Source organism: Alexandromys fortis, unplaced genomic scaffold, assembly GCF_014885135.2.
Source record: "Alexandromys fortis isolate MF-2015 unplaced genomic scaffold, M_Fortis_MF-2015_v1.1 scaffold_106, whole genome shotgun sequence".
Taxonomy (NCBI): domain Eukaryota; kingdom Metazoa; phylum Chordata; class Mammalia; order Rodentia; family Cricetidae; genus Alexandromys; species Alexandromys fortis.
Window position 1 is genome coordinate 4,924,472 of NW_026067980.1, and position 16,098 is coordinate 4,940,569.

General features: G+C 40.4%; 1 protein-coding gene across 4 annotated transcripts in view; it reads right to left on the minus strand.

Moving 5' to 3' along the window:
* The window catches only part of Erc2 (ELKS/RAB6-interacting/CAST family member 2), an 875,988-nt gene that overhangs the window by 468,007 nt on the left and 391,883 nt on the right, over positions 1-16,098 (minus strand). For all 4 annotated transcript variants that reach the window (XM_050158253.1, XM_050158252.1, XM_050158254.1 and 1 more), the window contains exon 8: positions 9,993-10,130. In XM_050158253.1, the coding sequence (XP_050014210.1) occupies positions 9,993-10,130 (138 nt within the window). The remainder of the gene's footprint in view (positions 1-9,992; positions 10,131-16,098) is intronic.

Genomic DNA, 16,098 nt, shown 5'->3' on the forward strand with positions numbered 1-16,098 from the left:
AAAAATAGTTATAATTCCCCCAAATTTACTAATCATTTTTCCTAATATAATAATTTTTTTACACCATGTCTTATTATAGAACAATGGATCTCAACCTGTGGGTCGTGACCCCTTTGGCAAACCTGTATCTCCAAAAAATATTAGAATGTTTTATGATTCATAACAGCAGCAAAATTATAGTTATGAAGCACCAAGGAAAATGATTTGTGGTTGGGGGGGTCACTCAATATGGGGAATTGTATTAAAGGGCTGCAGCATTAGCAAGGTTGAGAAGCACTGCTCTAGAGGAAATGTTCAATTAAGCGAGAGTAAAGATGGTATTGTCATGGAAAAGCTACTGAAGTTACATCACGATGTCCTTATAAGGACAAGATCAGAAACGTTCGCTCTTTGTGATGTTCAATCTCAGCATCAGTGTGACAGCACTGAGCCACACCTCAGAGATGAAGGACACACACCTCTGCTCTGTCTACAAACCTCTTCCAGATGATCAGAGCATGACGGCGCTGGCTCGATTTCTATATTAACCCTGTGCTGGAAAATAAAATATGATGGCATTATTAAGAAAAGGGAAAAGTGGGAGGTAGGATCTAGTTGGAGGATGGAGGGGTGTGTCTCTTTGGGAATGTATTTTTCCTGTATCTCATTTCTCTGCTTCCTCACCATCACAATGGAAGAAGCTCTCCCCAACCATGGCCTCTTCCCTGGGATGGACTGATAAATAGGAACCTATGAGCAAGTTGCTCCATAAGGTCCCAGCTACAGAAAAATAATTAATACAACTCTATTCCCTCACTTATGAGCTAGGTGGCCTTGGATGAGTCAAACCAGAAGAAGCAATGAAGTCTCAACCATAGATAGGGCAACACAGACAAGAAGGAAGTGACTTCCCAGGAGTCCTGGGTAACCAGTTAGCAAGATTCACAGTCAACTGATGCTGCCTACTCAGTCCAAATATCTAAGAAACTTATTTTACTTTATTGAGCCCTTACCCTTTCTTCAAACTGGAGGGGCAGTTTATAGATAGCGTTACCTGACATAATCTAAAATCACCCAGGAGATGGGTCTGGCAGCATGCAACTGAAACAGGAAGGGCCATCTTAGTTGTAGGGAGGAACATTCCTTTGCAAGGAATCCTGGATCATAGGAAAGGAGAGAACAAACTAAGTAGTAGCTTTTACAAATGTATTGTTCCCTTTTTCTTATTGTGGACAACACCGCACGATACTTGAAGCTCCTGTTACGTTGACTTGATGGCCGTGAAGGACTCAAGGAATTCTTTCTCCTTGAGTGGCTTCTGTAAGAGCACTTTATACAGCGGCAGGAGAAGAAACTAAGAGATAAGTGGCTGCCAGACGTGGGTCTGTTGATAAAATAAGCCTGACTGTATGGCTCTTGGGCCACTGGGGTTTTGTGTCTAGAATATGGAAGAATTCAGAACTGTAAAATAGAAAAGCCGTAGTAGAACCTAATGGGTCATTTAGATGGGATTTTGGAAGACCAAGAACACAGAGAGAAAGATGGACTGAGAATATTCTGACTTTAGAAGCAACAAGAAACTCTATAAGGAACTGGGAAGGGAGACACAGATGTGTGATATTTTGACCACTAATGTGGCTTTCTGTATGGAGAATTTCTGTATGGAGAATTTGAATACAGTTGAATCTAAAGATAATGAACCAGACTATCTGGCAGCAGACATTTGAAGGCAGGACAGGATTCAGGTTGAGCATGGTTCCATGTCACTTCACTTATTCAGATCTATAGTTAAAAAAAAAATTGAAAAGATGGGCAGAAAGTTGTAAAAACCATAGAGTTTGTGGAAGAGGAGAAGAAGCTTGAACAAATTAAACTTTGCAGCCAAAGTGTTAGCTGAAAGAAAGAGGCTAATTATGAAAGAAAAATACACTGTTCTATAATAGACCAATAGAGCAAGATGCCCTGAGGGTAAGATATGACCCATTGAAGGCTCTGACTTGTGAAACTACAAGCTTGTTTGAAGAGGAAGGTCTAAATTGAAATAGAGATGCTGAAAGAGTTCACTGAAATGTGCTTTCCCAGGGTCAGGTTCCAGAAACCGATACAACTCTGTTCCAAGAGATTGCAGAAGGATTGGCATGGTTGGTGTTCCAGTTTCACTGAAGCTTACGGAACCAGGTCACAACCCATTGTTTTCAAGAAGTAAAAACAGCAAGTTATAGCATATCCATAATCAAGCACAGAGAGCAATGATACACTTGCTAACTTGCTCAGCTTGTGCTTCTTACACTACTATAGTTCAAGATCCAGCCCTTGAAATGGTGCTGCCCCCACTCAGGCTGGCTCTTTCCACCACAAGTAAGCCCATTTAGAAAAGGAATACCTCACAGGAGTATTCCTAGACTGTATAAAGTTGGCTACTAAGCTATATCATATTCACCCATGTGTTATTGTTTTGGAGGCATGAAAGAATGAGGGGGCCATGGAGAGCACCTGAGGTCAGGCAATATGGGGTAGCACCAGAATTTCTGTAAAGAGGGCCTCAGGGGTCATTGCATGCAGGTCTGAAAGTAAAGACCAAGACATCCTAGAAACTCTGGGATCGATCCTAGAGATGCTAACACCATCCAACAGATTCTAAGGAGAGTTACAGACGTGGAACAGAAAATGACCCACAAGATTATATGCTGAGGGCAGCAGAGCTACAGGGGAGGGGTTACCAATGCCCATTGGAACCCAAATGATCACACTATGTGCCACAGATGCCAGGAGTGGAGTGGGAGGATTTGGTGCTCTCCCTGCCAGATTTTGGGATGTTTTTATTGTTGTGGTGGTTGATTCATTTGTTTTTCAAGGTTGTTGTGTTTTGTTTTTAAGTATAACTGTTCCTTGTGCCTGCTTCTTCCATTTGGAACAGGAACGCTGTTATTCTGTGCCATTATTCCTGAAAGTGTGCAAGTGTTCTTCATTGTAGAGGAGCTCCCACTTCAGAGATGCTGGAGTTTGAAAGGGTTTGAGCTCTGAAAGCCGACTTTTCATGTGGGACTGACTCTCTTACATTATAACATGGTCATGAGCTTACGGAGACAAGAAAAGCTTATGAGAAAGGTTATAGCTCACAAGCGACGTATCTGGGTGTCAAGTTGACAAGGGTGGAATTGTAATACTTAGCGTTAATTGCCATCTTGACATAACACAGGATCACCAGAGAGATGAGCCTGTGGGCATACATTCGGGAGATTTTTATCTTGATTATACTAATTCATACGGAAATATCTATTTTACTTGTGGCCATGAACGATCTCTGAGCAGTACGACCTGGGTTATATTATGTAGAGAGCTAATGGCGTGTATGCATTTGGAGCTCTCTTCCTCTGGCTGTGAACAGTGCCCAGCTGCTTCTAGCTCGCCTGCCTTGATGCCCTGCCATCAAGGACGGAACTGGCAACTGTGAGCTAAAACATAATTCTTCTCCCATAAGTGCTTTTGTCAAAGCACTTCACCACAGCAACAGGGAGCGGAACTGGGAGGGAAATTAGCGGTTTCCCAACATATCAGAATCTCTGGTAAGCTTAAATATTACATGTCACTGTGGATCCCAGCAGAGGAACAGAGAAAACGGTGTTGTGAAAAGACCTCAGGTGACAAGACTATTCGGATACAGCCAAAAATTTCCAACCTACAGGAAGAAATAGTTTAATACTCCAGTGATGGCTTCACTAGCTCCTTTTCGATGAGTTTTCTCTGCTTTCCTAAAACACTAGCACAAAATTCACCTCTAATGAATCCTTCTGTATTGGTTTCTGTTGTTGTTGTTTTGTCAACACAGTGGAAAACCCCAAAATCAATAGTAAATAGACTTTGAAACCAAACTAGCTCAGAAGCCAAAGCTTATCCATCCAGTGGTTTTACTGGACTTCAGCATCTTCATTTTTAAGAATCAGTCTTGGATTTTTGTCCATGTTATGGAGTTCCCAGCTCTCTCCAATCACTGACAGTCCTCTCTGTATCCACTAAACCATCTGACTCACTGTTGTCCCTCCTGGCTCTTGCCGTTCTCTGACTCTAGTTCTCCAGTTGTTCTTCTAGTTCTCTATTTCAGATGCTATGAACCCAGAGTTAGAAATCTATCAATCTAAACAACTTCCTGTCCAGGTGTTTCCAAAAAGCCACAAATTAGAGGGCAGGCAACTCAAAGGTGCATGAGGTGATCCAGTACTGAGTGAAGCTGTGGAGAAAGACTGGCTTCAGTTACTGACCATGAAGCAATGAAGGCGAGAGAGGAATGGTAGGACTCCCATTAACCTCAGCTCTATTTCTCTGATGCCGCCTTAGGCCTTGAAGGAAAAAGTTAACAAAAGGATGTTTTAGAATTGGGAAATTCCTTGGCTTTAAACTCAAATAAATGAAAAAGTCCCAGTGGGGGGAGAGATAATATCCTGTCAAAAATCTATGACATGGAATTTATATGGGATCTCTTTAAGTCTATGAATTTTAAGAAGAAGTAAGAAGATTCTAACATATACCCAAATATGAAACAGGAACACATAATTTTAATACTCTCTGAATCATTTCATTTTTATAAACAAAATTATACAAAGAACTCTAGAAATAACTTTTCCAATTTGAAAGAATATCTTTTTCTGAAATATACTAATGTACTAAACAATGTACTAAATATTCTTATAGATTCTCAAATAAAATTTATAATCTTATGGTTTAATATTAAACTTATAAACTCATACCTCTTTAATATGACCTTAAAGTCTACTCACATAGAATTATACCCTTTCCTTTACCTTCTACATACTTACTGTATGCCACAAAGACCAAGGGATCTGGGTAAAGCACACTATTCAAGATTTCTTGTCAATGGCTTCAGTGGTTCTAGGACACTAGATTTTCCATTATAAGCCCTTCTAATTCCGAACCTACAGTACAAATCACGATTAAGACTAGAGAGGGAACTGATGGACTACTTTATCTAATTCTTTCATCCAACAGAAGATTTGAAGGCCTAAAAAAATTACTTGTCAAAGTTACCTATTAGAATAGAGGTAGGACTGTGTAGCATGATTAATAAGAACCAGACACAGAAATTGGGGTTCAACCTGAAGATCCAAAAAGCATAACAGCTAGCTACTGGCTCTTACCTGGACCTCAGTCTGAAATGGAAATTCTTCCTCCAGGAATCTCAAAATGAGACTGTGTCTGAGAGCTGTTTTCTCCTATCTGATATTCGTCTCTGGGCTGGGATTAAAGGTGTGCACAACTGCTGCTTGGTTTCTATGGGGAACTAGCATGGTTACTGGGATTAAATGTGTGTGTCACCACTGCCTGGTCTGTAAGGCTGGTCAGTGCAGCTGTTTTACTCTCTGAACTTAAGACGATCCTTATCTATTAAAATTCAAATGAAATATCACTACATTGATTCCTAGAGGCAGGATCGCCACTTCAGACTGAGGTAGAGGCAAGAGTCAGTAGCTGGATGTTTTGCTTTTCTGACCTTCAGGTTGAACCCCAATATCTGTCTCTGGGTTTTTATTAATCGTGCTACATTTGGTGTCCAACATTTGGGGTACAAATTTGTTTAAAAAGGCTGTTTGATTGAGGCTTTTTAGCCACCACCTGGGCTTGGGAGAAAAGATAGCACTCCCAACCCCCATCTGCCCTGAATTAGCTTCTCCTCCTGGCCCGGATGTCTGCCCATGGCTTCCTGTGGAACCTGCGGATTACTGCCACCCCCCATGCGGCAACAACACAACTTTCTGTGCTGCTCTTATGTGGCGACTGCAACTTCCCTTGGCTCCTATTGCCCTGGCACACCCACTGCAGGGCTTCCCTGACCAATGTCTCTTTAACAAAAATCCATTGAATTTGGTTGTTTTGAGTTCTGCTTAGAAAATGCACAGGTTAGCAACACTGGAATAAGGAAGACCATAGCTCCAGCATCGCTGGACTCCTTTAGTGGTGTATCTGTAACACCTACTGGCCCACATCTTTATTACACCTTAACATTCTCATCTGAACCAGGATTTTAATGGAAGTAAATCATCTGATAATTGCAGATAATATCACCACTCACAAATTTAATAATCTTTTCATTTATACTATGGAGAAATTTCTAAAAGAGGTATATGACCTACCTTGAATGTATACAGTCTTAGCCATATAGTTAGTTTGATAATTCATATTATATTCTTAAAGAAATGGTTTGATAATACAGTCAAGAATGAGAAACTTTTAGAAATGATATAGATGCTAAAGACTAGAAATGAGAAGTTGGCTAAAAGGATCCATACTATTGAAAATGATAACAATAATTTGACAGGCAAAATTCACTCCATAACAACAGGTTATAAAAACCTTACAAAAAGGTACTGAAAGATTATCTAAAAGGATTCATACTGTTGAAACTGACAATCAAAATATGTTAAAAAGTTATAACAAGCTATCAGATAGAACATCCCTCCTGGAAGATACTCTACACCCCACTCAAATAATCTAAGGATGAGAACATAAATCTAATAAATAAATAAACAAATCTAAGGATGAGAAGATATCATTAACAGAAAAACTTAAATACTTGTAATCATATGTACAAGATGAGAACCAGAAATTAATTGATTCGATGACATCATTAGAAATAGTCACTGGTGAAGAAATTCAGACTCTACAAAAGACAATGATACATAGATTTGAAACCATTGAAGAACTTGTCAGAATTGATAATTAAGGATATGAGATACAGACAAAAGACAATAATAAAGACTTAACATTGCCAGTACCTCTCATAGATAGAGATAACTAACCAAGAGTTTTAGCTACTTATTCTGTTACTATTTCTGAAAAGTCAGCAAATAGTAAATACACAAAGGGATATACATAATGTAAATAGGAACATATATGTATGAAAGATCTAAAAGATATTAAGCAAGCAGCAGTATCTTATGGCATACATTTACCATATGTGAGGCAGTTGGTAAAGACATGGGCTTCAAGAAATAGGGAAACTCCAAATAACTAGCTTCAATTAGTCTCGAATGTATTAGAAGATGGTTCACAGTTATGGTGGAAGTGTAATTGGAGAGAGGAAGCTAAGGCCCTTGAACATCAAGGTAGAGTCAGAGGTTTTGAAACCTCCCAAGACCAAATTCTTGGTGAAAGCCATCATGCTGATCAAGGCAATCAAGCTATGTACAATGAACAAATCTTGTCTCTATTCTGTACAGCAGCCTTGAATGCTTGAGACAAGATTTAAGACTAGGAAAAATAATTGAATCACATACTAAGGTTATACAAGGCCCAAGAGAACCATCTAGCGACGTTTTGCAACGATTAACTAAAGCTGTACAAATAGGGGTACCAAATTCAGAAGCTAGATGAATCTCTGGCTTTTGAAAATGCTAATTTAGGATGCAGAAAGATACTTGTGCCCTTAAAGGTCAGATCAAATGGACAAATTGATCCTACACACAGCCAATATTGATTCATTTTACTAAAATACTGAGACTTTGGTAGGAGAAGCAATTTCCAAAGGTATGGAAGAGATATCAAAATAGCAAATGTTTTAATTGCAGCAGAATAGGTCACCCAAGAAAGGACTGTAGACAGGCATCCCTAGAAATAATGTTTCTTCTGGGAATGATCCATATAGAAGAGCCCGACCTTCTGGATTATGGAGAAGATGAGGCAAAGGTCAATATTGGACCAATGAATGTAGATCAAAAAGAGACAAACAAGGCATCCGATTACTAACAGGAAACTCCTTGGAAGGCCTCTCAAATCCCCCAAGGTCAAAAGTGGTCTAGTCATTCCCAGTCACTGTAGAGGACTTATCTCCCGAGGAAAATTAGAAAATCCAGTCACTGTCATAAAAAACTACACTTCTCTGAATGATTTAATAACCATTGAGGATGAATCAAAAATTCCAACAGAAAATAGAAAATGTATATTTTGACAGACTTCTATAAATGATCAAAGACCAAAGCTGAAAGCATGAAAAATAACATTATAATTGAAGGATGATTAGACACAGGTACAGATGTAACCATTATTACTCGAGAATCTTGGCATCCAAACTGGCCTCCTCAGGAGGCAGATGTTCAATTCCTAAGAATTGAAACCCTACCTTAGGCAAAACAAAGCAAGAGATGGGTAGAATTAATAGAGCCAGAAGGACAAAGAGGAATGCTAAGGCCATATATGGCTAATATAGCAGTGAATCTATGGGGTCGTGATCTGTTACAACAATGGAATGCCCAGATTAACATTCCTGCAGTCTTAGAAATGAATTATAAACCAAGTTATGTTTCTGGAAAGGATGTTACAAGGTATTAAAAAACCACTCATTGACCATTCAGGCTGTACAAAACCACGGAACAACCACTGGTGAACTCTCAGAGGTACCAACAGCCCTACTCTTAAAATGGTTAACTAAGAAATCTATACGGGATAAGCAATTCCTTTAACAAAAGAGAAACTGCAGGCTTTAGAACAGCTGGTACAGGAGTAACTAGATGCTCGGCCGGCATATTGAAGAATCAACCAGCCCTCTGAATTCTCCTGTCTTTGTTGTTAAAAAGAAATCTGGAAAATGGAGATTAGTAACAGATCTAATAGCTGTTAATAAGGTGATTCGGTCAATGGCATCTCTACAATCTGGAATTCTTATGCCTTCCCTTCTGCCTAAAGGATGGCATTTTATAGTTATTGATTTAAAAGACTTCTTCTTTACTATATGTTTACAAGGAGAAAAAAGAAAAATTTGCCTTCACAGTACCTACTTATAAAAATTCTCAGTCTGCTAAAACCCTGAGAGGTGTTAACATCTGACTTCTTCCCAAGCTCCTTATAATTATCCTCCCTTCTTCCTTGAAACTATGGTCCAGCAGAAAGACTCATGTCTCACTTCACTGCCATCAAGTCTTTCTTTAAACACCATTTTCTTATCTCTAACTTGACCATAAAACCCCATGAGTCCTGTACCCCTCTCTGATTTCTTTCCATCTGTAGAAAATAACACCTTCTGAAAACCCACATTTGCCATTATTAGTCACTTTCTGTTTTTCAACTCTGAGAGCTGGGGCTTTCACCCACCCACATTAGGGTGGAACGTTCAACCAGTATCCAGTATCTACTGGGCATCCCGTAAGGTATCCTGCTAAGTCCTGGAAATGGCAAACTAAAACACACAGGGTATGTTATTTTGCTTTGGAGTTCAGTATGAAGAGGGAGTTAATCCCATTAAAACAGATGCACAAAAAGTTAAAATCTCAGCAATAGTTTGTGGGAGTTTGTAGTACAGAACAAGAACACTAACATGCTGTCTCTACAGAAATGATTCATCAAATAATAATGACAACAATAACCCCTCTCAACATTTTCTTCTTGATATAACATAATCCTCCGAGGTGGGAACTTTTATTGCCCCAATTCTATAGGTAAAAAAAAAAAACTAGGAATGCAGAGGCTAACTCATCTAAACAATGAGTACTGGACCTAGGATTTGAACTCACACATCTTGAATATTGGATAAAACAACCTCCAGGAAGACTCACATAGAAAATCACATCCTAAGCAAGTAGAAGCAAATGTAAAGTGCTGGAGGCAGAAGAGAGCATGACATACTTGAAGCTTAGAGGACAAACAAAACTAGGGCACAGAGAAGTAAGGAAGAGACAAGCATGAGGCAGAAGTACTGTCCACAAAGGGCTCCATCAGGAAGGTGGGCAACCCTATGGGGCAGGATAAGAGTTTTATCACCAAAATTTTAATGATAAGCTAGTGAATGCTTTTTCAGACAGCCAAGGGTGATGCTATGTCTGAGTTTCAAAGGGATGCCTGTGGCTGCATTGTGCCCAGTCTCCTGGCTAACATGAAGTCTAAGAATCAGCTGGGACAAGAGGCAGTGTAGGGATGGGGGAAAGTACATATATCTGCATGCATGTGTATCAACTCCTCCCAATTTAGTTTCTCTAATTCTGAATGCCTGATTTGGAGGCTAAACTCACCTTTTCTGACAAGGCTTCCTCCAGTGTGGCCAGAGCAGTGTCTGTGTTGCTGGAATCTGTCTGCAAGGACTTGACTCTGTCTTTCAGGTTGGTCAGTTGTTTGTCCTTATCCCTAAGTTGTTCTTGCAAGTTTTCAATCTAAAAATAAAAACATATTTAGTACACATTTTATAAGTAATCAAAGCTAATATTCTTGAAGCCATCTCTTTTTTATATTGATTTTTAAGATATAATATTATGGACATCAATATTATGAGTTTGCATTTGACTTAGAATCAAGAAAATTTTGAGATTTAATCCATTTAAAGTCTATATAAAGTCAATATAAAGTTCTATTTATAAGCAGAATATTGTTCACCTTACAAATGTAAGCCCCATAAACATTTAAATACTATTACTTCTCTATATTTCTAGCCATTTAACCATATTTTTAAGGTTCAAGTCCACACAGTTTGCCACAGTGAACCAGAGAAACATTCCCACGGGATTAATTCATTCACTGAGCAGACACTGAGTGGGTGCCCATTCTTTACTAGGAAGCCTATCATTGTATGGCAGAGCCCATACAGTCATTCACTCACTCCTTTATTCAGCAAGAAACTTTGTGATTTACCAAATGTTGTCAAGTGGCTGTTTCAAAGTGACCACATGAGAAGCCAAGTAGGTTATCAGCAGCAGACCATTAATGGGAAGGACTTGTGATATAATTCCTACGCAACAAGTGCTAAACACTCCACTTGGCAACTAAGTCATATGCTGGCAACCAACCAGCCACTTTATCCAGTATCTGCATCCTGAAATAAACACAGAAAACAGCCGATTATAAGGTCTGCCTGGCAGCAGCAGCAAGGGCCTTCCCTAGGCATTACGTCCATTATCATTCATGTTTTTATTCTCTGCTTTCAAATCATGTATTTCTTATCTAAGGTTTTTTTAAAGACCACTATGCAAACAATTTATTCGTATTAAGGGTTTTAAAATGACAAGGAAAAAAAGCAGTACAACTCTAAGATAAGTCCATTCAAAATATTTGCATTCTGCACCCAGCTTTCTCAGGGACTCATTCCAAACACATACTTCCCTTTGTGCTACTCAAGGAACTTCTGAGATTGCTTGATTCTTTTCACATGAATCTGGAATGCCCATGTAAATAATGGCAGCAGTCATGGAAATGGAGAGGAGACAATGATGGGGGCAAAGGAGGGACCACTACAGCATCATCCAAACGACTCTAAAGAAGACAAGTATAGTGGTAACCTGCACTATAATCCTGAGAGTTACAAGGCAGGAGCAGACGGCGATCAGAAGTTACTGGTACCCTGGGGCATATAGTGAGTTCCACACCAGCCTGTGCTACAGAGCGAACACTGCGCCGAAACAAAACAAAATGTAGCTCTAAAAAGAAAGGCAATGGAGCTGGAGAGATGGTTCAGCAATTAAGAGCATTGGCTACTCTTCTAAAAAGCACTGGGTTCAACTCCCAACACTCCCGCAGCAGCTCACAACTATCTATAACTCCACTTCCAGGGGATCTGACATCCCCTCACACACAGACAGACAGACAGACAGACAGACAGGTAGGCAAAACACCAAGGCACATTAAAAAAAATTAATATTAATAATAATAAAGCTGGGTGGTGGTGGCTTACGCTTATAATCCCAGTACTTGGGGAACAGAAGTAGGCACATCTCTGAGTTCAAGGCCAGCCTGGTCTACAGAGCTAGTTCCAGGATATCCAGGGTTACACAGAGAAGCTCTGTCTTAAAAAACCAATGGGAGGGGCAATGAATCATCTACACCTGAGTTGGGGGGACCTGAACTGGGCTAGGGGACTTTTCCAATGTCACAATACATCTGAGCTAATAAAGTTAATGATACTTTGGACAAGACTGACAGATTTAGAATAGGGAAAGCATTTATACCCAAGAACATACCACATTAAGGAATGTTGTATAAACAACTCAAGAATGAGTCTTGGACTTGGGAGACAGTTTAGTGGCTGAAAGTGATTGTGGCCCAAGTGTGAAAATCTGAAGTCAGATTCTCAGAAGCCATAGAAAGCCTGAGTTGGTGGCACACGTCTGTCACCCCAATAAACCTACAGCAAGATAGCAGCAGAGACAAGAGAATTCCTAGAAACCTGTGGGGTAGACAGCCTGGCATCCATAGTGGCCAACAACACAGACTCATTCTCAAACAAAGTGGAGGCCAAGGAAAGATACTTAAAGCTGTCATTTGAGCTCCACATGGAAGTCATTGCATGCTTACACATACAAATACAACACACACACACACACACACACAAATTCAACACACAGAGAGAGATACAACATATACACATGCAGATACAATATACACACAAATGCAGGTACAACAACACACACAGATACAACATACACACACATACAGATACAACACACACACACACAAAATTGTTGTAAAAAGAAGTTAAGAGGCTACAAAATACAAAACAGTGTGAAGAACAGAGTTTCTGACATAACTTTAGTGATAGACACAAGCACCTGGAAGGAAAAATCATGGAAAGGCAGCAGCCTAAGAGGCAGGTGGTGGAGCAGAACTCCCAGTTTTCACTGCTGGAAGTTTCAATAATTGCCTGCTTAAAAGTTCAAGCCAAGTAGGGTTTATTGTTTTCAAAGTATGATCATAGATGGCACTGGCAGGGATGGTATAGCAGTTGAGAGTACTGGCTGCTCTTGCAGAGGATCCCAGTTCAGTTCTGAGCACTCAGGTCAAAAATGCCTATAAGTACAGCCCCAGGGACCAGATACCCACTTCCGGCCTCTGTGGGCATTTGAACACACATGGCATATGCCATATCCTCACAGAGACAGACACATAAACACATACACATAAATAAAGATAAAAAATCCTTAAAACCCGCCTAGTGATACACATACACATATAAGTATATCTCTAGTATATATGTGTATATATTGAAGATGGTAAAGATTGCTCAATGGGTAAAGGCACATGCCATCAAATCTGACAACCTGAGTTCAAGTCTCAGGACACACAAGGTGGAAAAGAGAAAGAACTCCTGTACCTCTAAACATGTGCTGTGGCACAGGCATGTCCATACTCATCATAAACACACAAATAAATATATATAATAAAATAAATTTAAATATCAAATAAACAAGTAAATAATAAACAAATACAAATACACAAGTGAGTAACAAAAAAAAACCAACAACAACAAAAAACCTGTCCATATGCTACAGTATGGGTGTGGTCTGTCTTCCAAACTGTTCTTCTGGAAACTGGGTCCTCAGTGTGTTGAAGCTGAGAGGCGGTCGATGCTTTGACAGAAGGAAATAGAAGGTGATGATGTCATGGAGACTTTTTTTTTTAATGGATAAACTCCATCTTCAGTGGGTGGAATTAGTCTTGTTGGATTTGATTAGTTCTCCGGATCGTGCTTCTCTATCAGAGAGCGAGCCTGTTCCCTCTGCCAGCCAGCTGTCACCATGTGACTTGACAAATTTACATGTGTTCCCATCTGAATGCCACCTGCCAGGCTGCGCCACACCGGGAGCTGATGTCAGTGCAATGCTGCCAAGCACCCAGAATCGTATTTCCCCATTATACAGAAGGAGCCATCACTGGTATTTTGCAGAGTAAATACACAAGTCACATCAAGTTATATACACTGGAATTGCTATGAAGTAAGTGAAAACATTAGAATCTAAAGAAGGTAAAGGCATAATATAAAATAAGTCAACATTAACTTTGTAAAAATTAAGTACTTGCAAGTTATATGTGCGTCTGTGTATTTATCGATCTCTAAGAATTTCATTTGACACTAAAGTTTTTTTTTCTCCCATATTTTCTCTATCTTCTAGATGTTTTTCCTGAAGATAATACACAAAATAAAGATAATTTCAAATCAACTAAAAGACATCAAAATGGTCTTAAAATGAGTTTTGAAGTAAGTTTTACTTCTTTTTTAATTATTAAAACAATCTTTTTATTTTACATACCAATCTCAGTTCCCTCTCCTTCCCCTCCTCCTGCTCTCTCTACCTTCCCCCTACCCCATTCCCATCCATTCCTCAGGGAGGGTGCAGCTTCTCATGGGGAGTCAACAAAGTCTGTCACATCACTTGAGGCAGGACCAAGGCATTCCTCCCTGTATCTAAGCTGAGCAAGGTATCCCTCCATAGGGAATGGGCTCCAAAAAGCCAGTTCATGCATTAGGGATAAATATTGGTTCTACTGCCAATGGCCCCACAGACTGCACAAGCCACACAACTGTCACCCACATTCAAAGGGCCTAGTTCAGTCCTATGCAGGTTCCCCAGCTGTCTGTCCAGAGTCAGTGAGATCCCACTAGCTCAGGTCAGCTGTTTCTGTGGGTGTCCCCGTTATGGTCTTGACCCTTTTAGTTATATTATTGCTCCTCTCTCTTTATGATTGGACTCCAGGAGCTTGACCCATAACTTAGCTGTGGATCTCTACATCTGCTTCCATCAGTTACTGGATGAAGGTTCTATGATGACAATTAAGGTAGTCATCAATCTGATTACTGGGGAAGGGCAGTTCAGGCACCCTCTCCACTATTGCTTAGAGTCTTAGCTGGGGTCATCCTTGTGGGATCCTAGTGCCAGGTTTCCCACTAACCCCACAATGATTTCCTCTATGAAGACATTTCTCTGCTTGTTTTCCCTCTCCATCCTTTCCCGACTGGATTTTCCCAATTCATCATGTTCCCTTCCCCGTTCTCCACTCCCCTTTTGCCCTCCTCTCCCCCCACTTCCAAATAAGTTTTACTTCTTAAAAGAGCTTGTTATATGAGGAAATGTTCCTTTTAGCTCCAAAGAAATTAAGTTCTTTCTGAAAACTAAATTTTAGGAGGCTGGCAAATATCGTCCACCTTTCTCTTGGTCTCCAACTGTTAGGACACTTCCAAAAATACCTGGGACCTTTTTCTTGAAAGTATGAAGCTGCACTAAGTTCAAATAGTAGGGATTGGGTGTTGAACAACCTGAAATCCAGGGTTGGGACTGGGAATTTTAGGGACAGTTTTAAGTAATTTCACATTTTTACAAAGATACCACCCACCCTGGGATTCACAGAACTCACTGGTCACTGTGACTCACAGAGTAAGACACAAGTCTGTGCACCCAGGTCTGAGAAAGACTGCACCTGCTATTGAAGAAAACTGCTTCTGGTCAGAGCATTCTGCAACATGCTGTGTGTCTGAAGCAAGAGCTGTACTTTCAAAGCAGATCCCTGAAGAGTAAACAAGGCACTGGCGGTCTTCTTTCAGACCCCAGAGATCACAGGGCAACCCTAATCCTGACAGATTTAAGCTAACTTCTGAAATTCTACACTCCAAGAGTGTCTGTCAGAGTCCTTGACTCTCAAGATTCAAATCTATAGGACTATGACTTCACTCCTGAGGGCCCTTCGATAGGTCCCACTCAAGGTGATGCATGAGGCCCTTCAAGAGATGGTCGAGGAGCCAGAGCTAGGACTGCAGCTCAGAGACACAGCCCTGTCTAGCAGGAGTGAGATCCTAAGCTCAAGGCCCAGTATTGCCAGAAGAAACAAACAAGAGAATTACTTGCTCTTCCGCCATGCCTACATGGCTGCCATTCTGGCAAAATATGCTTCCAGCTCCCGGAAAGAGACTACATCTTCCTGCCTTTGGTCTTTGTCCTGTAGCTGGGAGCTTTCCCCATTCAAACTCTGCTCAACTCTGACTCAACCTTCAGATGCGGACACACACCCTTCATCCTTGAGAAGCCCTTCTGCCTCTGGAGCTGGGTTTCCTCCTCTGGATTGTGTACACACTATCAGAATTGCCTTTCAAGGGCTGGAGATAGAGCTGAGGGGTAGAACTTTCCCACTTGGTTGTAAGGCCAGTTACGACTAATGTTCTCACTTGAACATCTCTGGTTATTAATTTGCTGAATAAAATGGGAAAGAAAAAAGGTGGAGCCTACTAAAGAGATTATGCCACATAAAGAGAAGAGACCAGAGCAGGCAATGGCTGGGTTCCTGTGGCTCTGGGATTCCAGAGAGACCATACAGAAAGTGACAGATAGGGTCTATGTAGAGGCTCATGCTATACTATGTTTA